This window comes from Acromyrmex echinatior, chromosome 5, assembly GCF_024713525.1.
Source record: "Acromyrmex echinatior isolate Ae372 chromosome 5, ASM2471352v2, whole genome shotgun sequence".
NCBI lineage: Eukaryota > Metazoa > Arthropoda > Insecta > Hymenoptera > Formicidae > Acromyrmex > Acromyrmex echinatior.
Genome location: NC_141856.1, coordinates 14,190,656 through 14,218,463, shown reverse-complemented (window position 1 = coordinate 14,218,463; position 27,808 = coordinate 14,190,656). Strand labels below are relative to the sequence as shown.

The 27,808-nt window shown below is 35.5% G+C and overlaps 1 protein-coding gene and 1 long non-coding RNA gene across 8 annotated transcripts in view; one reads left to right on the top strand and one right to left on the bottom strand.

The window, feature by feature from the left end:
* by (focal adhesion protein tensin) overlaps positions 1-27,808 on the top strand; it is a 192,927-nt gene that overhangs the window by 63,119 nt on the left and 102,000 nt on the right. For 5 of the 7 annotated variants that reach the window (XM_087406524.1, XM_087406527.1, XM_087406525.1 and 2 more), the window contains exons 2-3: positions 6,895-7,003; positions 7,627-7,664. The exons of 1 other annotated variant lie outside the window; for it this stretch is intronic. In XM_087406524.1, the coding sequence (XP_087262650.1) occupies positions 6,895-7,003; positions 7,627-7,664 (147 nt within the window). Of the gene's footprint in view, positions 1-6,894; positions 7,004-7,626; positions 7,665-14,866; positions 15,920-27,808 lie in introns of those variants that run through there. One more of the 7 variants, XM_087406530.1, reaches the window with a different exon arrangement.
* LOC147909828 (uncharacterized) lies at positions 25,363-26,150 on the bottom strand. Its single transcript, XR_015545194.1, has 2 exons — positions 25,512-26,150; positions 25,363-25,450 (listed from the first exon to the last, which is right to left on the bottom strand). It is a non-coding gene; the product is annotated as an uncharacterized LOC147909828 (long non-coding RNA).

The window sequence follows — 27,808 nt, the reverse complement described above, 5'->3', positions numbered from 1 at the left end:
GGAAGTACCATCTTTATATGACACACACTTTAGATAGTAATCTTCATTTTCTCGCAACACGAATTAATTTTGATCTCGATATAATCAAAGAATTTAACTTGAAATTGTATCGTGATATAAAATATTACTAATTTTTTTTTATAAAGTGTATCCTAAAATGCTATCGATAAATAAATTTTATGTACGCAAATTAGTGAAGTCATTAAGTGCTAAATGCCTACAGTGATCGTTACGAGCAATCTGCTATATTAAATGGAAGATAAATTTTTAAAAATTTTATATGTTTTATATTTCAGTTTGAATCTGATCAGTATCATAACAGAGAGCGTTATTTCAATTATTAAACGATTCGTTGTCATTATTTTTATTATATATTTTATTTAAGCGTTTTAAAGAGACACATACAATTAAATTACTCCATATCATTTCAATTCCATATCATTTGAATTTGACAGCGTGCCTATTCTTTTCAAGTTAATTAGATCTGTATTTATAAATTCTAGATTATATAAATATTTTGCCATTAAAAGTGTAAAATGTATGAAAAAACTTGTGTTATATTAGTTACGAGTGCCTTATTTGTTTGTACATAAAATTTACATATCAATAGCGATAGCATTCTAGGATTAAGTAACAATCCGGTAGACATTAAGTAACAGTAACATTATATCAACGTAATTTCTCGCTCAACAGTATAGATGTAATGTAATACATGTTGTACGTAATAGTTATATTGAGTAGGAAATTATAACATTGATGTATGTTACTTGGTGTTTACTGAGAACGCATGTAAAGATAAGCTGTATGTAGATACAGACAACATCGTGTACTACTGAGAAACAAAAATACGCGAGAGTAGTACTTTAGATAGTATGCTAGTACATTTAGGATTCAAGCAGAGCAGTTTGCTCGCTCTAGCAGATCCGCGTCATTCTCATCTCTCTAACTTCTTCATCTTCACGCAGTCGTTCTCCATTACACGCGCCGCTTCCGTAGTGACGCGATCGCGGAGAGATGCTTTCGAGGAATTAAGCTTCAGCGAAGACACGGTCGTACGATTGCGTGCCAACTGCGATACAAGGCGTTTGCTATGCGCAAGCCGCCATGCGAGCGGAGATCTTGTCGTTGCGAACGTTAGCCTCGTTTCTGGACCCGATCGCTTGTTCAGTTTTTTTTTTCCTAGCTGCCGCTTCCTCGTCGACACGGGGTGACCACCTTGGCGAACCGTTTGTCAGCGCGATCAGTCGAGCGACGGTTGAACAAGTATGATTAAATGACGATTGCTTAGACCAATGCGAATTGTCGTCGTGGTTGATTAATGACGCATGCTTGGTGTTTGTTCTGCGTATAGTACATGTATTATTCTGTCTTCTCAGCTTTGAATGAAGAGATTTCCTTTCATATCAATATGTGTATATTTTCTGTTAGAAATATGTTTGCCATCAATGAACACAGACTTCATAAAAGAGATAAAATGGCTATATATTCCAGTGAGAGAAAAATTAGAGAATGTCTAGGGTTATCTGCCACTCTAATAATAATATGCGTCAGTATCTTCTGCATATCACCCACCCACTAGATGATTCGACATGAGGATAAAATCATCGGAGAAGTAAAAGGCTCTGAATCTCGAAAGGGTGGGAGAGATAGAGGGGAAGAACGCGAGTTCTCGTCTTTTCTTCGCGGTTAATGCAAGTCGAAGTATTCCAACTCGCAAGCGCGAACGCGACCCGACAAAGCCGGCTCTGTTCGAGCTCTCGTTCGCTTCCCCTTCGTTTCTTCCTCTTCGTTTTCTTTCGAATGAACTTACGCTGCTTGAAGCCTGTGCGATATCGTGACAGAGAAAGCGCACTTGATGCCACTTGAATCGCTCGCCCGAGCTTTGAACTCTCCACGAGCATACAACTTTCTGCATAAGTTTCGTAGGATCAGAGACCGTAAAAATCCGTAAATAGATTCGAGATTAAGGTTCTGGCATCATTAAAAAAAATTGTAGAACTCTATCTTCAAACAGTTCAAACTTTTCACATGGAGAATTATGAGTTGTAAGAGAACAAACGATTGTTGTAAAAAGCAAATTAATTAAAAAGATGTATTTTAAAATTTCTTCAAAAAATTCTTAAAGATTTATACAGATTTGATTTGATTTTATGCCTTTCTGTGAAATAAAGTCATTATACTTGTATATATTAATTAATACATAATCCATTTATTATATCCATTTATTACGCTTCTGCTTCCTATTACTATCTCAGATTATGACAAGTAAGAAAACACATAATAAACAAATTATATTTAAAGAGAAATATTTTTCTTTCGATTATGAATGTTATTTTGTTGAAACATATTTCCATGTTAATATATTTTACAAGAATTTTAAGAGAATTTATGTATTTTCGGTTCTGACGTCATAATTCGAGATAGTAGTGGTGAATAAACAAGAGACTCAAAGATATACTTTTGATAGCGTTGATTTAGTAAATCGAGGTATTTGCCACGATTGATATAAGAAATAAATTTGATATAAGAAATTATTACTTTTTTTTTTACTTTATTAAAATATATAGTTGAAAATTCCTTGCTATAATTTATATGCATAGTAATACTTTTTAGATAACAAGAAGTTACATAAATTATACGCGTAGAATTTATTAGATTATTTTTCCTATTTTCAATATTGACAATACTGATATTTCTAATTATTGTTTAATTCATTTTCTAAGTAGTTAATTTAATTTTTTTTCATATGTTATTGTGGAAAAATGCTACATGCTTATATAAAATTTTCAACTTCTAACAAATCAGTTATGAATACAAAAAATTTTATCTATTCAACTGTATCACTATTGAAACGGCACTACTAACTAGAATATATTGTTAGATTGTAATAGCTCTCTGAATTTATAGAAACAACAGGTTTAAAATCGCAGAACTTTGGCTCGTTTCGAATTCATTAAAACGACTGGCCCCATCGTATACATTTATCACGAATTACACTAGACCGCACAACGTTATATACGTATTGCGCTCATTGAACGTGCGCAATGTTGAAATTACACATTACATGATATATCGCACGATCCACTGAATCTATTATGAGATATAGTTATCTATTCGCGGCAAGGTAAGTTATTCGTGATGCGATCCTAAATCAATTCGCTCGTTAAATAAAATCTCTCCGTATCGTTTAATTTATGCATATTCCGTTTTTGTGTATAAAAGAAAACACTTGATTATAGAATACCTACATGTATGCATTTAAATTGCACGGATAAGTTTGTTTGATCATACGAATTTTATGGAATGAAGTAAAGCGACTTACATAATTAAAGTCAGCAGAATGAATGCAATGGAAAGCAAATATCCGATTAAACTAATTGAAAAACTTCAGTTGTTTACAGAAATATCAGTTAACTGTATAAGCTTTCGTTTCATTTAAATTTTGCTATAAAACGGTCGAGTAAAATAAATTAACATAACGTAGCAAAATAAACATTAAAAATACAGTCTCTGATTATTTAAAGAATAAAATTAAAGTTATTTAAGTTTTCTAAGAATAAGATTGTGGCGATGGGAAAGGAGCATATGATGGGAGATAAAATCTTCTTGAAGGAATTTTAAAAGACGTAGAAGTCATAGAGTTTTAAAAGACAGGCAAAGTCACGAAGTTCGCTAGATCCCATCGATTCCTTCCAATTTGCGAAGATTAAAGATCAATTAAACTTCGTATGAGCAATGACTTCATTTTAACGAAGTCATAGTTCCTGAGATACTAATGAATCCGGCGATTAGTTAGCAAGATATATGCATAATCGTTACAAAATTCAACAGCAACAGATATTGTTGTATCCTTTTTTTCTTTTCTTATGATACTCCCAGGAAGCGTATCCGGTAATTAGTTGGCAAATTAGACATGCTATTATTAAGGGGGTTAAATTACTGCTAGAAGACAACAGCCATTGATCATTGGTATTAAATAACCGTTTTATCTCGACTTTGCACTGTGTTCGAATTACAATAATCATTAAAAACGCAGAGTGCATAATAGTCACGAACTGATAATTAATATGATCATGATTATTGTTTTCCTCTATATAATATAGTACAATATATTTGCCGAATATGCATTTTACATTTGAGAACTTAGAGAAAGGCGTATTGTTGGAAATATTGCTAGGATTATTAATTTGTAATACAAAAAATTAAGTCTCTTCCAGTCTTTTTGACAAATTCTTACATATAATAATAATAGATTATCTTATTATAATCTAATTAATATTATTAATTTTTTTGTTTTGTTTTATGGCTTAAAATATAATAAGTATATTATATCTTAATATTGGTATTAATATACCAAATAGAAAATAATATAAGATACAATAAAATAATATATTTTCATAAATAAAAAAAGTATATAATAAAGTCATTGTTTAAAAGCAATATACAATTTCCAAAAAATTTATATTTATTCCAAAGTGTGCGTGACATTTACTGCCATTGTGAAAATCATTTTTATGTCGATGAAAAGTGCGTGCACAATGTATCACAATGTATTATTATGTGGGAATAAATCAGCCGAGGAATAATTTCGACAAACGCCGTGTTCATGATGAAATTTTGCGGCCACTCGACGAAAAACGATGCAGAGAGGAACGCGTGTTTCTAGCATGTTTCACGATGCTAATAGAAGTGATAATTATAAAATATTGCATATTGGTGGTAATAGCGTGATGCTTTATAACTCATAACAACGCATCCGTTGCCAATCGAGATTAGTAAAAAAAATTTGTCATATATAATAAAATTAACACATTAACGACGACTGTGTGAATTTTACATATTCAAGGATCTCTCTTTCTGTTTTTCAAACAATGTGTTTTTCTTATGTCTTAATCAACTCGTTAAAGCCGTTTTATTGCTACTCTACACATATGTCTTGCGATGATTAAACCCGCTAAATGTTTGCGTCAAAGAAAACATGCGTGTGCGTAAATACAGGCATTCGCGAGCCTTTCCTAGACCATAACGAAGCAGTGCTCGTATATTGCGATGCGTTCTGTTGTATTTAATTTGAAATCTTCTTTTCTATTATTTTTCTGAAATATAACTTTTTTTATATAATAAGGTTTTTTTAAATAAATAATGAATTTATTACGAAACCTTTTTTAAAGCATCATGTATTTTAAAGATATATCAGGCGTATACAAAAAGTGAAAGTGGAAATTTATATAAACAATATTAAAAATCTTTATTTTTTAGACCGCATATGTGAGAAACCCAATCAATACTAGAAATTTAAAATGCTTTATTTAAAATGTCTATTAGTCGAATCTGGATCTTCATTGCTTTAAATAATTTGGAAATTTAAATAATTTGAAAATTTATATTTTTCGTTTAAGAATGAATGTTATAGATATTGCCCATTATAGATGCTCATTATAGACATCCATCCGAAAAGTTCAGAACGTCTTTTGGATATCCAATGAGAATTGTCATCGATATCCCCTTAGAACACCCAATGGATATCCAATGTATTCATTTTTTATTTAGGAAATTTAAATCACTGCCAATTTTTTCCAATGCAATTTAAAAATCTGTAATTTTTCATAATTTTTTATTTTATTAAAAAGTACGTAACGTATACTTAAGTGTGTACTATCCACAATAGAATGTTCTTGCTTTAAGAGAATACATTCCTATATCGATTTTCGAACAATCTGCATGCAATTGCTCACTCGTGCTTCATGGAGCGCGACTCGCCAGCACCGTAATTCGTATTCAAATTCGCGTTTTCCTCCGCGGGGTTTCGATCGAACGTGGGTGAAAAGACGGGATATTTCTCGAAGAAGAGGACCACGTGCATCGCGTGTTCGTAATCGGAGGCCGCGCTTCTTCACGGAAGATGCAATGCGCCTCGAGCGCTTATTTGCGCATAACTTCGCGAACTGCGCCTCCCCCGACAGAGCTGCGCATCGGCTTAAGTACTGTTAACAGGTTGACTGTCGTACTGGAGTCATAGAACGTTTCGCCGGCAGCGTATCCGGGGATAAACGCGATCCTAATGAATGGCTGTTCTGTTTTCTCAATTTATGCACCGTACGCTCGAAAGCCTTCTCCCATCTACGGCCGCAGAAAAGCCGCACATGAGAATGATTATAATTGCCGCAAAACGCGCAGTAGAGATTCTCGGAGCAGTGATTAAGTGGAGCTGATCCTTGGTTTGTTATGTGATTAATTGTAAGAGCTCGTTACTCGCCGGCAGTATTGCAAACGCGCACTGCATTCCGATTTTTTATTTTACGAAAAGTTCGTTATGTCGATTATAGTTGTGGTTTCATAAATTCATTTAAATTTTTTTCATGTTAAGAAATCTTTTTATTTCTTCTTTTACACTGAGGTCAATTCAAAGTTGATAAATTGTCCTAGTGGAGTAGAACATTAAACAGACTAATAAAATCATTTATTTTTAGATATTTAATTTGATATACTAAGATTTTATAAATATTAAGAATAATATAAATATTATGTTAGATACGATAAATAAATTCGTGTTTCAACATTGATATTGGTTGTACAATCTAATAATTATGCTTATAAATGCTTCATCACGATAATGTGTTCAGGAATGGAGTCAAGATTTGAAATCTGTGACCTCGTTTCAAGCATGAGGCGTTTCCCCTTCAAGTACCACCTCTGTTAAACAGACTCCTCATTTATAATACCGTGTCTTAACGAGGTTAATCGCTCGAGAAGGTTCTTGCGACTAATTGATCGATGTCGACAAAAAAGTCGGTCGCAAAAAGCATGAAATGGCGTTCGTCAATGATGCTTCCTTTTTTGATCAGCCAAAAATGATCACCGCAATAATTGGAGTCTCCTTTTCCTGTGTTTCAGAGTGACTTTGAACCCCAATGTCACGTGTTCCGCACTAAGCAATTGCGCAAACCACGACCATGTCATTTATGCCACCAGGCGGTGATCAAGCAAGCTTCCTGCTGCAGAGGTGAGTCGATAACATCATTCCCTTCAGGGCAATGAAGAAGTGGGTAACAGCTGGCTCTCCTCGTCGGTAGTACTCTCGAATCAATCGTTGATACGGAAGCTTCTGCGAGTGCCGGTTAAAACAAAATCGCTGTAGGGATTGAAACTCTACATTTTTCTTTTTATTATTATTAGCGTTATTACTGATATTACGTTTCATTGCCCTGCTCTAGATTACACGAGATGATTACTACGATTAATGTAGATGCACTCTCGATTATATGCACGTTTGTGTACGCGCGTGAAAGCTTGGGTCGGGCTGATCGCAGCTGTATTTACTAGTAGGCAATTAGCGTGATTGTAAGTTAACATGCCGCGTAGATTGAAGAAGCGATCATAATGCTTACAATAATGACGGTTTTAATGACTTGCAACGTGTGCTAATGATCAAATAAAACAAAATTACTTACCGTCTAATTAAAATTTATTTAAGTATAAATCTTACGACGTAAAGCCATCTATAAAAAACTAACTAAACTTAACTAAATTTTTATCTATAAAAATTAATACCGAATAAAAATTAAGAGTGAAAAATCTATATTCTATAATCATCGTGTTATTATTTTTACATTTTTTTTTTTTCAGTGTGCAAGTACATCTGCCATAAGACATGCGAGGACAAGGTACGTAATATCTTATTTATGGATAATCTTTTATATAGTTGTGTTCGGTTTCTCCAGCGTGACAAATACGAGCGAGCGTTCCACAAATGCAAACACGGCGATTAGTCTGTCATGAATATGTCACTTCTCCTAAGCGCGACATTTGTAATCAAGACGCTCCTTCTTGGAAGGTTTATGACAGACTGGAGCAAAGAGCACACTTCCACGTACACGACGAGCCCCTCCCCTCCCCAACCGCCATCTTCCGCGCGTACTTCCTGGTACTTAAACAAACCCTTTGGAAGATGTGCTGAGCCGAGACTCAAGTTGATAACGATTATGTGTATCTGTTTTCGATTTTTGTCACGCATAAACAAGGAACACTGTGATTTTAGTATGTAAAATTGTATATTTAATTTGTATGTAATTTATTTCTGTGTTATATAATTTACAAAAGAATATTGTAATGTAATTTTATTTATATAGTTAATAACATAATCTACATAATACAGAATATATATATAAAAATTCCTGTTTACTCACTGTGCCATATTGTGATGTCAGAAGTGAGAAAAATATATAAAGAAAATTAAGAGAATGAAATTAGGCTCCAAAGAATATAAATACAAAACATATAAGTACTTATAAAAGTACAACTATCTTGTAATTTTTTTATAAAGAAAATTCTTTTCTTCTTAAAGAAAATTATATTAAAATGTACTTTTTAATAAAATTTACAATTGATAAAATAGATTTGTAAAATATATCGAAAATTATTTTTGTATTGCGATAATTTATAAATAATTAAATATTTGAAACTGAATTATGTTTAATTAGAAAACAAAACAAACTATATATGATGGCTGTAAATTGAGATTAATTGAAATATGATTTTATTTCATTCCGAAATAAAAAAGAGTTATTGAAGTATACGAAATTTTACAAGTATACTCTATCAAATACAAATTTTTTTATTGAAAAATATTTCTATTTTAACATATTTTGCAAAAATTTTCCTTATGTGTTTTTTCTCGCTTCTAATGACATCAATCTAAAGATTGATGAATGGTCAGGAGTCTTAAGTTTCTGTAAGTATCTAAAATAGGAAGCTAGCGATAAATAAGAAACCTATAACAAGCATCAAGAGATTTAATATCTCTGTTAACGTCACATAATTTCGCAGTACCTCCTTCTTTCGCAGTAATCATCTTTCTCACGGCCTAGGGATCGATGGCGCGATAACAAAATAGCGTGGATTAGTGATTAGCTTTCATCATTTTTCATCTGTACGCGGAGTTAAACCTCCGTCGCACGCTTTAATCCAAAATGTACGTTGATATCTTAACTGATGAGATTCTCCGAACGGTTCTTCACTCTGATGTCTCGACCAGGCGGGCGTGTATGTACGCCGGTTTCACGTATATGTGGTATGTGTGTGTGAGCTCCTTACGTGAAATGCTGTGTGGGTTCAGTCACCGGGCGGGCAGGGCACGAGCCTTACTTACCTTACCTTTCTCGTATCTCCAAGTACTCCTATGTCACGCTCGCGCATAAGAAGAGCCGAATGTACCCGTATGCGCGTCTCCAGCACGCGCTTGTATCAGGTCTGACTCTTGTGAGTGTCGACGGGTGGATGAACGTTGCCGGACATGGAGAGGAACGTGCGTCAGACACGAGAGGTGCATGCCGAGTGCAGGCAGAAGAGCACGACTTCCTCCGGTAAAACCAGCGGGTGCGGTCGTTCCGCTTTGTTGCGGCACTCTTTGCCGGAAAGGGCAAATTAATCCTGTCGTTACCTTAGGATAACGGTGAATAAGCGTTAGGAAGGGTAATCCTTGGCTCATGCGAATGTTGTCAGATCGTGTAACGCGAGGGCGCGCGGTTACCCTCGTAGATTAGCAAAAAGTTACTAAACATTATTAACATTATTTCCGCCAGGAAATCACGCTCGTGTGATTTATGACTTTCAGCTTAAACATTTATTTTAATTTATATGTAATTGACAATCTGTAGGAGAAAATATGTTATTACGATTCCATTTCGCGTGATCCACGCTAGACTTTCTGTCTAAGTCTTTTGATATTTAGTTTATAAAAAAAAACGTAAGTAAATGATCATGTTTGGATATATGATGTAGTTTAACAAAAAATTATTTTTTTTCTCTTCAAAATGTCATAGTATATAGCCTAAAACCTTTTTTGTACTGAATATGCTGCTGTCATCAGAGAATTTGAGGACATCAGGATTTTTAGGATTGATGTGATTAAAAACCTGCTCCAATATACTATTATATCTCAAATCTAAAAATCCTGATTTGCTACGAAAATTCTGTTATACATTATAGCATTTTGAAGAGAAAAAAAGTTGCTTTTTGTTTGAACAATGTAATTCGAGTTTTTAATCATTATAAAATTCCTTTTTTGAAACAATTATAATAAACAAACAAAATTACCGATGGACAAGTCAGTTTAAAATTGAGGCAGCACGAAATGTGTTAATAATGCAAATTGATCTACCAGAACTAAAAACTTTAATGTAAAAAATTATTTTAATGAGAACACATTTGCATGATGTAACGAGCTTGTTATGAGAATTGTGTTGAATATATAAGGTGTCCTTCGTCGAAATATTATGCTGCTCAAAGTTACTACGAAATTAAGGATAACGATCAAATGATATTTCGTGCATCCTGGAAAAATGGCAGAGGGCTATAAACGGGTTCGTAGTAATTGCCAAGGTCGTCATAAGTATCGTCAATTGATCGGCGGATCCGACGGCATCCGGTCCTTCGACGTGATTACAAACGTACGATCATTAGTAACGCGGACTCATTACGCTTACGAGCGACAGACGAGCGTCATTGCTTTTCTCTCGATGAAAAACGCATAATTGCCTGCGACCGCGTCGTAAAAATACTAATCATATCCGCCATAGAGGTTCGCGATAGTTATAGAGAAATGAGAAAGATTTGAGCAAACGGTCGCAAAAACGAAGACGATGAACGAGAGTTATTACACCTAATAAATAACTAATAAATGTAAAAACTTCATTTAATAAATACATAAGTATTCAATTACATAAATTGCTCTAATAATTTCATAATTAATTTGAATTTTGAGTGTTAATTTCACATTAATTCCAGAACTGTATTAATGTGTAATTTCAAAAGCCAATTAATTAAATTTTACGGCGACAGCGCATCGTGACATAATACGGTATCAAATGATGCAACGGCACTCTTCTACGCCACTGGCATAAACGTGCACACTCGCTACTTTGCTAGAAGTACGATACCTCGTATGAAGCTTATACACGCCGACATGCGTGAAGTCTTCTATCGGTATACACGATGTCTTAAGTTCAAGGTGACGAGAGACGCGATGAATATCTTACACGTTCGAGAATCTCGAAGACGCGTGTGGCAAATTACATCATATCGAGGAGGAGGAGGAGAAGAGGTCGATAAAAGTAACAATACCACGAAGAGATGAGCCACGGTTTTGCCCCTGGGCCAATGTAACTCCTGGAAGGAAGCGAGACCTGTTTCGAATTTCAAAACGCACAGCGCAAACGTGACACACATGGAATTCCGGCTCGGCGGTTTTATCTTCTCCGGCCCAGGGCGCAATAGCGATATGGGAGCTGAAAGTAACGAGCATGTCATATTGAACGAGTTCGTTCGGTGTGAGAAAGCTCTCCTTCCTCTTATTTCAGAGGAACGGTGTTTATATTTCAGGGTAGTTTGGAATCACCGTTTAAGGCAATTCTGATTTTCTGCTCCGTCGCAGATAAGCGCGCCTAATCGCCGCGAATTATGGTAGCGGTGTAAATAATGATCGCGTGCTGAATATATTCAGCATATTGCTCGACGTGCTCGACCATGACGCCGTGCTCTTCACACTTCAGTTACAAGAATAAGAAATGTAATGGCCGGAAAATGTCAATAAACCGAGGGAAATTTAAGTTGGTATACAATGCATTGGCTGGTGATAAAACATCAAACGGTTACTAATAGGTACTTTACGATGTTCATTGACTTTGAACTCCGGAATCGACATTTCAATTATTTCAGGTCCAATTGCGCCAACGTTATTTTGACTTTAAGTGAGACTTTCAAACTTTCCTCTTTCTCTCTCTTTCTCTCTCTCAGCCGAGAGAGAGAGAGAGAGAGAGTGTGTTTTAAGCTTCGCTTAAAGTTAAAATAACGTTGATGCAATTGGACCTTCGTGATTTATTTTGAGTTTAGAGGATTACAATTTAAATCGCAATTTTCTCTAGCGATCTCTTGGAACTTTTAGCAGACAGTGTACTCGTAGAGTAGACGTTGGTACACCACAATGGTATCGTGAGAGATATGGCGTGCTCCTCCCTTGCGGGTGTATCTCTCGCGAGTAGAGGTATTGATATCATCGTAACTCGGCCGCTCCTCCTGGAATTCCAGATAGAGCGAGTTGAGAGCCGCTGGTCGATGGAACGAACTAACGAACGACATCATCCGTCGGATATGGAGATTTCCTCCGAGATCGAAGGTCATACGATTCTCGCCACGTCCCTGTGCGAACCATCTTTTTCTCCACCCGCCCAGTACTCTCCCTTTTTTTTTATCGATCCCGAAATCTCCGCACACCTCCAGGCTACTTCGCTTGCATACGAAGTCATCCTTGATGATCCCCACGTCCCGTACATTCTTTCGAAATATCAAGATTTCTCGCGTCCGAGATTTCTAGCTCACTTATTTCAAATAAGTTCTTATCCGTGGCCAATTGAAAATTGATTATTTTTATCGTATTTTGAAGTACACGAACTAAGATTAAATGATTTTAAGTTGTTAAGAAAAGAAAAAATTTTCATATATTAGGAGTTCAGATTTTAACCAAAGGGTCTACTATGATCCCAAGATCCTACCTATAATTCTAGAACGTAGCAATACACCAAGTTTGCTAAACGATAGCAGATATAATTAACAATGCAATATATATTTAATACAATCTCTTTGTTGAATAATGTAATAATCGTCAGATTCTCGAGGATTTGCTCGGGAAATTCCAGTAAAGCATATTGAAATTGGAAGCTTGTACGAATAATCGAGGCATCACTACCCGTAACCTTAAACCCGCGATACGTCCTTGTTCTTCACTCTGGCGAACTGGTAGCCAGCCGACGCTCTCTGTAGGCAAGCCCTTTTAGTGCTCTGAATTTTGCTGAGGCTTTTCTCCGGCGTGGAACATCGTCCAACCCAACGTTGTAAACCGCGTCAAGTACCAAACCGGCGATAGCTACCATACCTGGCGGTACCAGCGGTGTGTACCCGAGCTTCCAGGATTGTAAACAGGCGGCAAGAACCGGGGAAACCAGACGGTAGGCAATGTCGTAGACCCCTTCTCCACGACATCCCGGCATTTCCCCTCCTTCCCTTCCCTGCTGACCCCTAGGCCTTGTATCTTGGCGCGCACGGTAGTACAGCGATACAGCTGCAGCTGCACTGATATTAACCCGAGGTTCTCCTATGAGACGAGTGTGAGATCAGGTATAACATAATGGTGGTCGCACTCGATCGGGGAAACCTTGGCGGGGGAGGTGGAGGGCTGGTTCGTATAAACGTACGTGAGGTCACAGAAGATCTCCGCAGGGTAAAAGCACATGAGGAGGGATGTATGAGGGGAGGAAGGAAGGGAAGAAGGATCGGATCGTGCTAAGACGCCTGTGTGTGATGTTCGTTTACTTTGACGGGGATGCCGGATTATCGGCTTTGCGGCAAGATCGATTTGCCCTTTGAAGCTGAACCCTTTCGCATTGAGAAGCAGCTATGACTCTCCGCTAGACGCTTTGAGATGTTATTGGTTAAGTGAATTCAGAAAATTACGGGCAATCAGTCCCTACAGCATATAATGAGGATGGATTATAAAAAGTAAGAAAAAAATTCTCTCCTCATTAATTTTTAATAATTTCATTATTGGATAGCAAAAGTTATTTTCAAGATTGTAGGCTCATTTATTAAATACTTTTTTCCGTTATGTTTCGATAGTTACCGTAGAATAAAATACAATTTTTTTGCTGCGAGGAAAAGCCAACCCGAGTTAATCATTTAATGGTTCACGTGAACTTTAACCGCTTGCACGCATAAAATGCTTCATCTGACATCTCCACTCATACGATCGCCGCGACGCGGCGTATAATTAGCGTAATCACGCGTTCGACGAAAGGGCAATTATTATGATTCAGCGTAAACAACGAATTGTATGCGGGACACGTTAAGTTAAACGATCGTGACATTTTGTCCTCGTCGTTGTACGCGAATTACTCCGAGCTGAGTCGTGATCCCAATGCACGCACATGCATCATCCAGACGTGTATCGACCGCACGTTTTCGGATCGCGGAAGGGAAAATGCGATGCGATCGCGTGCGAGGGTTGTAACGGGATTCCGCCGAGTCCGTGGTGATTGGATCGATCGATTGAGAATCGAACGGCGATTGGCAACGAGCGAAATGCAAAAAAAAATGTCGCAGCGTCTCTCGTCGTGATACTCGCTACGTCGTGTCGTGTGTTGCGCGAACAGATTAATGACTGATAACGGTTACGATTGGCATTCGAGATCGGATTAGACTGGAAAGGAATTGCATCGAGAGAGATCTGGAGATGTAGAGAGCAATATTTTTTCTGGCTTGTTTACTTTCGAAGCTTAATTCAGTTTCAATTTAGTGTTGTAAATGTTTTCCAATAAAATATGTGTTCTAATTATATCTAAAAATGCGTTTAAAAAGTATTAAAGAAAATAACTCTTTTAAATTTTTTACACAAGGTAGTTTTTAATAAAAATATCTTTTGGATCAGTAAACACTATCATAATTTGGATAAAAATTATATTGTTTACAAAATATTTTATCGCTATAGTTTACTTGATGCCACAAATATTTCGAAGTATTTTGTGGTCAATTAGCAAAATTCTTTCTTTCGGTTGGTCAATCAAATTCTTCGAAACATTTATAACGCTAAGCGAACCATATCCTTTGTTCCTATTTAGAATAATTTAAAAAAAATGCGAGATCTCTACATAAAATATTATCCAAATATATTTGCTTTACACATGTAAAATTATTTTCTTCTTCTCGAAAAACAAATGCATGTAAATTTCTCGTTTAGAAAATGTTTTATTTATAAATCAAGTCAAGTCATGTACATACATAAAAAAAAAATATACAAAGTCTAAGTTCAGTGTCTTCAAAAATTTAATTTCCGGATTGTCGGTGTCGAAGGTTCAAAAACTTTCCTCGGCATGTTTTATGAGATCGGCATGTTAACACAGGGCCGCCCGCGCATGCCGCAACATCGTGTACACGAGAACGGGTTATTAACTTGCGGCAACGAATTTTCAAGCAGCGTATTTGGTGGGGTGTCTACCTGCGGCGATAGCGATGGGCTCCGTGCGGCGTGCACGCGCGGCGCGGCGCGCCGCGGCGCTCTCCAAGTTCCAAGTCTCCAGTCCGCGAAGAGCGCTCCGATGCGAAGGACGTGGGAAAGATCGATTCGCCGCCGTAGCGTCGTAGCGCGGTTCTCACTTCGTTTCGGTCCTGTGACGAGACCGGCACACGACCGGCGAGAAACCGGCGCGAGAAACCGGCTCCGAAAATTCCCACCTAAGCGGGCCCACCACCAAGGCTCGCCTTTGAAACAATCTCACGTGAACGATTCATTGATAAGTTATCGATGAGAGATTTGCTTGCAATTCTTCTAATTGCCGGAGCAATGTGAATGTGTCATCATAAATCAGTGACGATCAAAGAAAGATAACGATTTATTGAATGTAAACTCTGAGAGTATCGTCTGGTGCACAAGTGCACTTTTTGGCGAGTGGTCCGTATCGATCGATCGGTATATCGAACGGTACAAAGATTCGCGGTGAACGCTGTTGAGAGGGATCGCGGACAGTACTCGAGACAACGGTTCCTCGGCCACTCCACATTCTTCTGCTCGTAAAGGAGATAAGTCGCCTGCGTCGAGTAACCGGTCGTCGTTGCGATCGATCTCTCGTTACTCCTCGGATCGATGCAAATCTCCGCCGAAGGTCGTCGACCTCGGTGTTAACGGCGACCTTGGCGTATACACTTGAAAATCGAGAGTCCTCGCGAAAACGCGCGCGCGTGCCAAGGACGAGAGATGCGCCATTTTCGAGAACCGATGCAGGGAGGTGAACGATCCTCGGAGTGTTTCGCCGCAGACCGGTAATGGGATACCAGAGGTGACGGCAAGATGAACGGTCACGGCTCCACCAATGAGGTACTCGAACTGCGTACGGTTTCTTTCCTTCTTCTTTCGTTGTATGTCTTGCCGCCTTATTTTTTTTGTCCCCTCTTCCATCGTATGTCTTCTCTCGCCACGATATGTGCTTTAGATATTTAAATCACGGTGTCTGTTCCATTCTTGACTGACGATCTCGAATCGCGGATTAATTCCGCCTCGCTCAAGGTAATCCTTGGGGGTTCTTAACAGCCTTTAAAAAGAGAATACATCCATATAGTGCTCGTAGATCTTCTTTGATGCTCAAGTTCTCAACGCGTCAGCTTTGATGTTGATCCTTGTACCGATGTGCGATTACAGTTGATAAGGCTAGTGGTAATCGCGATGTGCTGTTGTACGAGGTATTGTATAAACACGTATTTCAAAATTGCCACTTAAATAAATATACATCAAATAAATACTTGAACAATACATGAAAAATTATGGATTTTATTAGAATCGGTTCCAATATAGAGATCGATTGTAGAATAAAAATGATGTTACGTCAACGGCATTATTTTAATTGAAAATAATTTTGTTAATTCATAATAATATTATTAATGAAACAGATATGTCATGCTTTTGTTTTAACAAAAATTTGTTTCATTAATATTTTTATTGAATCGATAAAATTATTTTTTCAATTAAAATAATGTTGTTGATGTAACATTATTTTTTCAGTGTACTTCTATTTTATTTGTATTTAAATTATATTTATATTATACATTACATGTGTGTGTGTGTGTACAATTTTTGAAGTGTTTTAGTTGTTGAATAACTCTAGGAAAATTAAATGTGTAAAAATGAATTTATTGTTCCATCATATTTAAATTTATTAGGTGTTGGAATTAATTCGTAGCGTTTTTTAATGAAAGAATGTTATTTATTTCACATGAGCATTAAAAAATACATTAATGAAAGTACTTCCCATCACTTGTAAAACGCTACGAATTAATTCCAACACCTAATAAATATTAATTTTTTTAGATCGAAATTAAGTTACTTATTATCGTTACAAATATAAAAGTGCAGGGTTGCCGCAAAATTGGAAATCAGGGAAATTGAAAACGGTCAGGGAAATCAAGAAAAAGAATTTTACAAAATTTTCTGGAAAATTAAAATTCTTGGCTTTAAAAAAGATTTAATATGCGTACATTGCACCTACGCAGTTTTGAAATATCAACTTGACAATTAAACGCAAGCAGTGTCACCAACAGTAACAGTCATTTATATTGCTATGTTAAATTACTCTCTCAACAAAATATTTGATTTTTAAAATTAGGATAAAAATATAAAGAATTTCGAAATATTATTAAAAATACTAGGAAAAATCATTTTGCTGGGAATCAGAGAAATATTATGAAACTTTGTGGCAACTCTGAAGCGTATTAATAACATTACATTATACTGAAATCTTTGAGCAATATTTTACTACGATAAAATCCACAAGGAACAGGATTTTCCAAATAAATAGCAAATTTGCATTTACATCGGAATATCCGAGGAAACGTTATATCATATCTTTTTCATATCTGTGACATGCAAATTCTTCTCGGCGTTGCCGTTAGACGTGCAAATGCTCTGGCAGGGCAAATGTCTGTTATGTATCAAAATGGCGTTCCTTCTTCCCTCGATTTCTCTGTCTTCTGTCGACCCGCACTTCCTTCCCCGTATCACCCGTCGCGATTTCTTCTTGTTGCGTTCTAAATTCGCCGTGCGGCGTGCGTATGTATGTATATAGCTCTAGCGAGGAAGAGAAATTCCTGCCATCTCTCTTCGACGGCGGCTGGGATGCACTCGCGACGTTTACGCGGGATGCAAGGCCCGGTTTCTGCCATGATTATTGCTCAACGACAGCAGAAGAACTGCATGCGGCGGAAAGCAGTTCAGTTTAGGTTTCAAGTGCTCCAAGCTGTCGTGCGTTGCGTGAGAAGCGTTACGATCTCACCTGGCGAAATAGCGACGTGAATTCTCAGCGTCAATAGTGTCTGAAATTGCGATGAAAATATTTAGAGCAATCCGAATAGATGAAATTACTTGAATTTATCTGGTGATAAGATTGTGAAATTGCGAAGGATTGAACGTTGGAAAGCTGCGAGGAGATTCTTTGTTTAACTTTCAATATGCATTCTCAATTCAGTAACTTTTTATTTTTTAATTTCACGACTGCAGTTAGTTACAAGTAATGAAAATTTATATGTGATTTTTCAACTTGCCACAAATATAGTTTTACACTTATATTATTGCAAGATTTTAATGATAGCAAATAGGTTTTTGCGATATTTTACTTTGTAGTTATTTTATTTTTTATCACAGTGCTTACAATTAATATTAATGTCAAGCGTATGAAATATATACGTTTTGCAATATTTAGCATAAAGATTATTGCAATTTAACCACACGTATTAATTATCACTACCAGAGAAAAGCATTGATAACATGCAATCTCTCGAGTTACTTGTTTATCTCTCGGATCTACGAAGACGATAAACGAGAATTGATATACCGCCATTGTCTTCGGTGGTATGAAGCCGGTGATCTTGATACTTCTGGAGCAAAATCGAATGAGAATCTCGTGCGTGACTACTATCGCGTATATCACGAACGTGTATTTTACATCGTGCTGCTCTGCGAGACATCAGAAACATAGTGTAGTAAGACTGAATGTAATTTTTATGTAGCGACTCGCGATTCTAGGGAGGTCATGTTTGAATAAGAAACGGTATGAGAGGGGGAAGCGATAAGGCCCATGCTCGATTAGATAACGGCCCGTGACAGGTACGGTACTGTTTGCGCGTCGAAGAATGCCGCTTTTGCATGCGGCAAGCGACGCTGGGTTTTCTTTTAACTTAGTTCTACGACGTTATATTATTCTCCAATTTCAATCTTGCTCGCAAAATTAGAAAGTGACAAAATTACGCGAACTGAATGCGAACGTTCCGTTCCGGATCTCTTTAGTATCGAACTCTAGTATTGGAATTTTCATTTGTCGAATACGCATTGTGCACGAGAGCAGATAGGACTTCGATAAAGTATCCTTGGCGACGTGCCAGCTAAAAAAAAAAGGAAAAAGAGGAGATAGACTCTTTGCTCATATGCGCACATAATGACAAAAATGGAAAGCGGCATTGATTACCATACCATCATTTTGACTTTGCAAATAAATCGATAGCTCTGCTTTCGTTACTGACCGGATATCTCACGAGTCTTATCTTCTTCGACAACGAAGAAAACTATGTTTGACCATTGTGTTAAATGTATTGATTCTCGATAGTTTATTTTACGTCATGTATCTAAGTCCTTCGCCAAACGTTTGAGTTTAATTTTAATATAGTTCTGAAATAAGTTTTATGCTCAAACATTTGATGAAGGTTGAATAAAGAGCGAGAAAAAAAATTCTAAAAGATCAATTTTTTTTCAATATATTATATAATATATTTTAAAAATAATTTTAAAAAAATAATATTTATCTTATTAGCATAAACTAATAAACTGACGCAGCACGAAAATATTGAGAGCCTCTGTGCTAAAATAGTGTTGGGTCTTCTTATGTCTATTGTAAATGGCAATTTGTTTCAATGAGTAACATGAGTGACAAACCTGGCCTTGGACTGTCAAATGCGAAGATGCGTGTGAGCAATGAGAAACGACGTAGATCTTTAAAGATCTACACAGATACTTAAAGATTGAGCAGTCTTAAGTTTAGTATACAGTGCAAGACTACAATTGACTGCTTAATCTCGTAAAAAAGCGAAGAATAATGGAGGAATTTTTAGATCTAGATCAGTCCCCTATTGGGGACTGTTCTAGTCCCACCCGCTCAGCTTTCTGCTATTAATAATTAAAGATGATACTTAATTTCTGAGTAAAATACAGAATTGGCGAACATTAACTATGTATAACTAGCACGGAAGAAATTAATTCGAGAAAATCGAGAGTGTTTGAAAGCGAGATAACTTTAGCGAGATAAAGTAAAGTAATAAGAAATTTAATGGGAAAAGATCCATGGACTTTAAACAATATTTAAACTTTAATAACGAAGATGAAAGGAAAGTAGATCTCTTAATAGTTAATCAAACGATGCAAATTATATATACACATATATCATTAACGAATATCAGCGGTATAAATTTCTATCGTTGCTTAAAGGGAAAAGTTTTGTCGCAGAGAGAATATGAAAAAGACGTTATAATTTCTCCCAAGCTTCTCACCTTGTTGAGCAAATTATGTACAAGCCGCCGTCGAAGAGTATCATGCCAATAATTTTTTATCGGCAATACTCGACGAATGGACGAGACGGGAAAGGGTGTGCCCCGACGAGGATTATGGTGACAGGAACATCCACGGCGTCATAAATTCTCCGGTAATTGTAGCCAATTAATTGACATGCAAATGAGGTGAAGCGCAAATCACCAGGAATGGAGGCGGATCCATTCATCTGGGAGCGATCCTCGAGTGTCCTCCTTCATCCGGCGAACTTTTCACTCGCTTCTCGTTTTCTCGCAATCGTCCACTTAGTTGACCGCAGCAGCAATTACGTAGACTCTTCCTTTTTTTTTTTTTTTTTTTTTCGAAAAAAGCTTCAAGAACGCAAGACGTCGCGACTCGCCAAGGTCGACCGCCAAAATTCACAAACGTGCCGAAATAGTCTTTCCAAGAATCGCGTCGTAGAAATGTGCACCTTGCACAAGCATGCGTATCATGAATTAAACGACTATTGTACGGGATTGTTTTGGTATATCGTCCCCTTACTTCAAAAGTGACATAGGTAACTAAAAAATTAAGTTTCCCAAAAAGGAGAAAAATTTATCAAATCGAAAATTATTGCCTAATCAAATAATATCTGCAAAAAGAATATATTCCTAACATGATTAAATTTTATTTTTGTTATTTTCGTTTCATCTAAAAAAATCTTTCTTTTTATTACTTTTTAAATTGTAATTTGATTGATTTTTTAATGAAATTAATTCGTTTTTGATGATTGATAGAGGGATAATGTTTGCTTAATTCATTCATGGTAATAACTTGGAAATCACTTTTTAAGTTGTGTCGCTTTTGGAGTAAAGAAACAAAATTTATTATTAGCAATCAGTTTATAAATCAAGATAATATAAATCAAGACAAATTATTAAACCAGAAACTATACTTTTGACTAATATTCGTCTAAATATATTTGCATACTTTTCTAATTTTAAATAATTATATAAACATAGATCTTACACTATATTAAAAAAATCATGAGGTAATTGATGGACAAAAAGAAATCATTGTTTTGTAGTTGGTAAGTTTAATATTAATTAGAATTAAGCCTGATTAAAATATACTCATATTTCATTGATGCACACGCTGCAATTAATTATAATGCTGTGAACGTGCGCAGTTAATTGTACGTAACACGTAGTTTGCGAGGGGATAAAGAGCTGTAGCTGTTACGTATGTAACGTACATGTATACTCCGCATTCGTATTCGTTACGACGACAGTGTTATTTGCGACAACGAAGAAATGGAATATTGAATGAAATCGAGCGTGTCTGACAGATTACGGTATGGCACAATGTCGTGAATTAAATATGCGAATGGAAGCGAGCCGGTGTTGCCCGGCGCCAGGACGATTTCGAAAAACCAGTTTTACGACCTCTAATAATCATTCCCCACGCCAAGAGGATCCTTACCGAATTTAGTGTCTACGTCATCGTGATCTTTCTGTTGATCGCATGACGTAAGCGGTCGTTCTAAATTCCATGGGCGTTTGCTGCCGCAGGATTTTGCGGCTGTTGCGGAAAGGACGGAGTTTCGCAAACAGTCGGACTTTCCTGAGTTACATTCTGTAATACGCGAAAGTCGGATGCCTCGAGCGAGAAAATGGGAAACGCCGGGAAAGTCGAGTGCACCGGTCGGTCAACCACAAAAAGCATGCGCAAGGAAAGTGAAAAAGTTGCAGAAAAGACTTTACTCTAGCTCGGCTCTAGCCCCTCCCTCTTCATTAGTTTTTAGTTACAAAAAGTCGACGATTTTCTTTTACCATTTACGAAATTAATTTCTAAAGATCATTTTCATCTTAAGCTTTTACCTTAAGTCTTTTAATATAATTGTAATTGTAATATGTGTATGAATATAGGAGGAATTTACATACATATATACATAAAGATACACGAACAAATATAATAATAATTTATAGATAAGTTTGATATATGTTTGCGCTTTTCGACTTAAGATAATTCCGAAATTATATATTTAAAGCTGCAAACACCCTAGAGTGCGATATATGTAGCTGGAAGACAAATTCTCATTCGTGCACAAACAATTATTCGTACTTTAAACGGAGAAGTAACGCACGGCTGTAAAATCTCTCAGTATTTCATCCGAATTCCCAGTTCGCAATATAGTCTCTCGTTTCTGTGAATGAAACCAGGAACCACTACAAACTTGGCAGTTTTTGCCGAGTTAACTCTAGATTATCAGCACTAATGTTTCGCAAGCCCCCCTCTCTCTCTCTCTCTCTTTCCCTCTCCCTCCCTCTTCCTCTTTCTTTCTTTCTTTCTTTTCGTGTTGAAATCATCCTCGCTCGTAAGGAGCTCATAAACGACTTGCATAAAATTGATTCGCCACGCTCGATGGCGAGGTGTCTTGCCTCGAAAACCGGACTATAGAATTTTGAGATTCGCGTCACGGCGAGGTTGTCAAGAAGAAAGATAATTACGATCGCAGAATAAATTATAACGAAGGCGGCGTGGAGTGGGCGTATCGAGCGATTTCGGCGCTTCTTTGGCACTTTAAAGCCTCATTCCTGTGGGTCAAGCTGGTTTCGTAATTGTAATGTGACCAAAGTGTTAACCTGTCCCCTTTGATAATGTTGTCTTTGTTAATTTGATCTTCTGGAATGAATGAACGCGTAGCCGGCCGAGAGATCAGTTTGATCATACAGTTAATGATTTCTTAATGATGACTAACCGTTAAGCTTCTTGTTTTTCAGACAATTATATATTTCTTGGTGATGACTAATCGTTAAGCTTCTTGTTTTTTTTCAGACAATTATATATTTATCGGGGAAATAACAAAATTACATTTATTAAAAATAATTATAACAACAATTTTGAAATATTCTTTTGTTTATCATAAAATCCGTATTTATATAAATTTTTAATTAAAATTATTGAGAACTCTTATATATATATATATATATATATATATATATTTTATTCATAAATTTCACTGTAAGAGTTCTCAATAATTTTAATTAAAAATTTATATAAATACGGATTTTTAATTATATATATATATATATATACCAAATTTTTCATTTATTAAAAATTGTATCATCTTTTGAACACAAAAATATACTCGTTCTAATACTCAATAACTCTCGAAAGTTTCCAAACTATTCAATTTGAGTTATTTATTTTCATCATATTTGGACAACGTCACAATCTCGACAAAGTCATTTCATTGCATGGATAGCCTCGCTATGGCTAATGTATTCGCGATTGGGTTTTATTGATACGAGTATTGTGGTGCTTCACTCAAGTATCTGACATTCGTTGTTAATCAGGCGTCGCGATACGTTGGAACAAAGAACGGAAATGTCGCAGGTGTGTAAATACGCATGATGGTAAAAGGGAATCCTTTTAACATCGAAGACATGGGCACGCACATTATGTTACGCGTGTAAAAAGCAACGGCATGTTCGTGCGTATTGTAGGTTTGTGGGTTACACGACGGTCGGTCCGAACGCAATTATTTGGCGCGCACGACGAACCATGCTAATGAATATTGATGTGCCTCGCCAGTATGCTCCACTCGAGGTCAATGCATTAGCATTATTAACACTTCAGGGCATCGAATCGCGCGGTCCGGCACGACGAAAGAGAAAATACGCCCGTGATTCCGTGGTGTTCCTTTTTCTTCAGCTTCAAACATGTAGCCGACCCAACTCGTTTCTTTTTCACTTTTTACATATTTCTTATCTTGATGTATTTATTATTAATTTTGAATAATTCTTTTCGAAAGATTACTTTCTTAGTCGAGCAAAGAAAGTTCGAAGAATGATGACAAATGTAATTCCCGAAAGCGATGTTTGGTCTCCCATGCGGCAGATTTTTTTTCCATTTTAATGAGATCTACAATTATGCTACTATAACTATTGTCGCTGTTGAAAAACGAATATTGAATCGCTTACTGTCGGCCATTCTCGCATTTTATCGATCACTTTTAAGCAGTACTTCGGAGCTTTTTGTTTTGAGCTCGCAGTTAACTTTTCTGCAGAGACGTCTGCCGGTCGTTAAACGATTAAACGAGGAGAAACGTCCAGTGAGAGCTTTTCCTGGATCGCTTCAGGAGCTTTGCCGATAACTTCAGTTCAAAATAACTTCTTAGGTTTTCTAAGGTTTTCTTCTTCAATACTAATTCTCAAAAAGAGGTATTACACTGTAAAATGATAAAATGATTATAGAACCAAGAAATTATATATCTGTGTTGTAATTTTGTGATGAAAGGATTCAGTTATTTGTTTTGAAATGACTTACATTTTATCTAATTTTGTTATGCTCATTTATTATCATATTCTCACCGTTGATTGATATAGAAATTATATCCTCAGAATGGATTCCCGCAGGGATGACTAATCCGCACGATCATTTGGGCTTAGGGAACCTGGGCTCAATATTCTGCGGATAGATATATATATGTATATATGTGTGTGTGTGTGTGTGTGTGTGTGTGTGTGTGTGTGTGTGTGTGTGTGTGTGTGTGTGTGTGTGTGTGTGTGTGTGTGTGTGTGTATATCACATATATACAAACGTATGCACGGTTTTGAGTGATAGTGCAATATTGAAAAAAACATACATTAAAAAAGAAGTTGCTATTTCAAAAAAATATTACTTGATTCAATTAAATGCAGCAGTCATGGGCTATCAAGCAAATATTTGTATATTCAAAAAAATAACATATTGATATGACTCACATATATTCAACTTAATATAGAAATACTTGAACTAAATAATTACTACGAACTAAATTTAATAAAGTTAACAACTTTTTCTCAGTGTAGAGACAACATATATTCAAATATAAGAGGAAAAAGAACAAATTAAAGTCTAGATACAAAATAAAGAATTTTATTGATCATTTAAAAACATAAAAAGATACAATAAAAATAATATAAAAAGAAAAAAATTTTTCGAGGGTTTCATGTAATTCATATAATTTAAAAAATATTTTAAAACTAACGTGGTTCTAATATTAACACATATAAAAAATAAGAGCATAAAAAACCACAGCACAAGTTATAGTTTGTGATATTTAATTATTATTACATTCATTAAAACATTAAACGTTTCGGCCACAATCTGGCCATCTTCAGTAATTCAATAATATTCTTAAAACGCAGAGTTACATCTAGTTGACATTAAATTCAACAGTCGAGAGTTGTAATTAAATAAACATGTTCTTTTGTATGTGAAGATGCTTCATGCAGTAATGTTACACGGTCAATTGTCATATCAAGAAAAGTGTAGAACAAGAATTTCCTGATTCTAAATGAAATTATATATATTAAAATCTTCTAGTCAGAATATAAAGAAAAAGAATCATTACCTGTTTTACAGCAAAAAAACCAAACGATGAATCTCGAATATTTCTTTTACACAGTTAGAATTTTGTCGTGACATTATGTGTTGTTATTTGTCCTATCATATATTTTACCACTGTTTATATATCTGAGTCAAAATTTTTAGAAAGTTCTAGAATTGTTTATTAACAGAAAGAGACATCCTTTTTTAGAAGAGGAAAATAAACCTCAGGCAAACCTTCCGTGTCACTTTGCTTATTGATACCACTTGATTGTTTTTTTATATGTATCATTTCCGAAATTCTTCTTTTCGCTAAAGATTGTTCTCTATCTAAAATTCTTATATTATCCCAATCTAATTCATGCATCTCATTCATACGGTGACGTGAGACCACAGAAAATTCGGAAGAAGGTTTTCTTATATCAGCCTTATGTTCTTTAATCCGAGTTTTTAATTTCCTTTTGGTTTGGCCAACATAAGAAGATTCACAGTTTAAGCAATTAATTTTATAAACTACTCCGCATTGGTCATCCTTAGGCAAAGCATCCTTTCCTGTCTTAATAAATGTATTCAATTTATTCATTGGTTTATAAGCTATATTAAAACCGTACATATGAGAAAGTTTTTTAAATTTTTCCGAAACTTTGCCCAAATATGGTAACGTGAAAAATTTTTTCTGACTAGAAGATTTTAATATATATAATTTCATTTAGAATCAGGAAATTCTTGTTCTACACTTTTCTTGATATGACAATTGACCGTGTAACATTACTGCATGAAGCATCTTCACATACAAAAGAACATGTTTATTTAATTACAACTCTCGACTGTTGAATTTAATGTCAACTAGATGTAACTCTGCATTTTAAGAATATTATTGAATTACTGAAGATGGCCAGATTGTGGCCGAAACGTTTAATGTTTTAATGAATGTAATAATAATTAAATATCACAAACTATAACTTGTGCTGTGGTTTTTTATGCTCTTATTTTTTATATGTGTTAATATTAGAACCACGTTAGTTTTAAAATATTTTTCAATTACACGAGCATTAACATGTGTAAATTAACGCAATTTTTTGACTTCATCAATTTGAATTTTGGATCACACGTATGTTTGCTTCTGAAGAAATGTGTAAAAATTCATAGAGCTAATATTTATACAAGAATACAAATTCAATTCTTAAAAACATGTATAAAGGAACGTTTAGTTCCCATTCATATGTATAAATTTACACGAAATGATAGTAATAAGCTATTCCATTCTTCGAAAGAAAGAATTGATAAACTTAAATATAATTTTATTTTTAAATATTTAAGAGTAGAATTACAAGACGCCTATAAACATCTTGGGCAAACAAAATCGGAATTATTCAACATGTGCAGAAAAATTGAAAAAATTCTACCGAATAATATATCTTATTCTTTCTTTCGAAGACAGGAATTTAACTTTGACATTATGTGGCAAAAGGAACAAGTTAGAATCGGTAAAAAAATCTCTAATTTGCGGGCTAAATACATTCGCCAAGAAATTGCGAATATAAAACGTATTAATTATAATATTACGAAATGTGTGACCTCTGAGATGAATTGTGATACTTCTTGTGCACCTTTAAAATTGAATATAGTTTCTAATAAAATCATGAATCCTGACAAAATTCATTCATCATACAAGATTAATATCACTCCTGAAAGTTTTAATAGCAATTTCGATATAAGTAATATTAATAAACAATGGCTGATAAATCTGAGCAATGCTAAAGTTTCAGATAAAGCCTTAGCCTTACTACAATTAGGTCAACAGTTTAATTTGCCTAATAACGTGGTTAGTAAGGATGGTATCACACGTGAGTTCATCAAACACGTGGAATATAATCTTTTCAGGGCTGATGATGAAACGCGAAAAAATGTTAGGAATGAAACTGTCCAAATTCTTAAAGCTATTAAGAATTGTAATAGTAAATCGTGTGAAAATTCAATTTTATACGAAGGTGTAAGAGAGGTTAAGCGATTCATCTCAGAGAATCCTGATATTTTGATTACTAGAGCTGATAAAGGGAATACCACCGTAATTATGAGTCGTGATAGCTATAAAGAAAAAATGTATGAAATTCTTAAGGATCATACTACATACGAGTCAATCAAAAAAGATCCCACGAAGAAAATAACTGTTGAAATTGGTAAATTATTAAAAAATTGGAAAAATAAGGGGTACATTGATTCTAATTTATATAAAAAATTGTACGTTTCGGACGGCGAACTTCCGAGATCTTACGGTTTGCCAAAAATTCACAAAGAAGGTCACCCTTTGAGATTGATTGT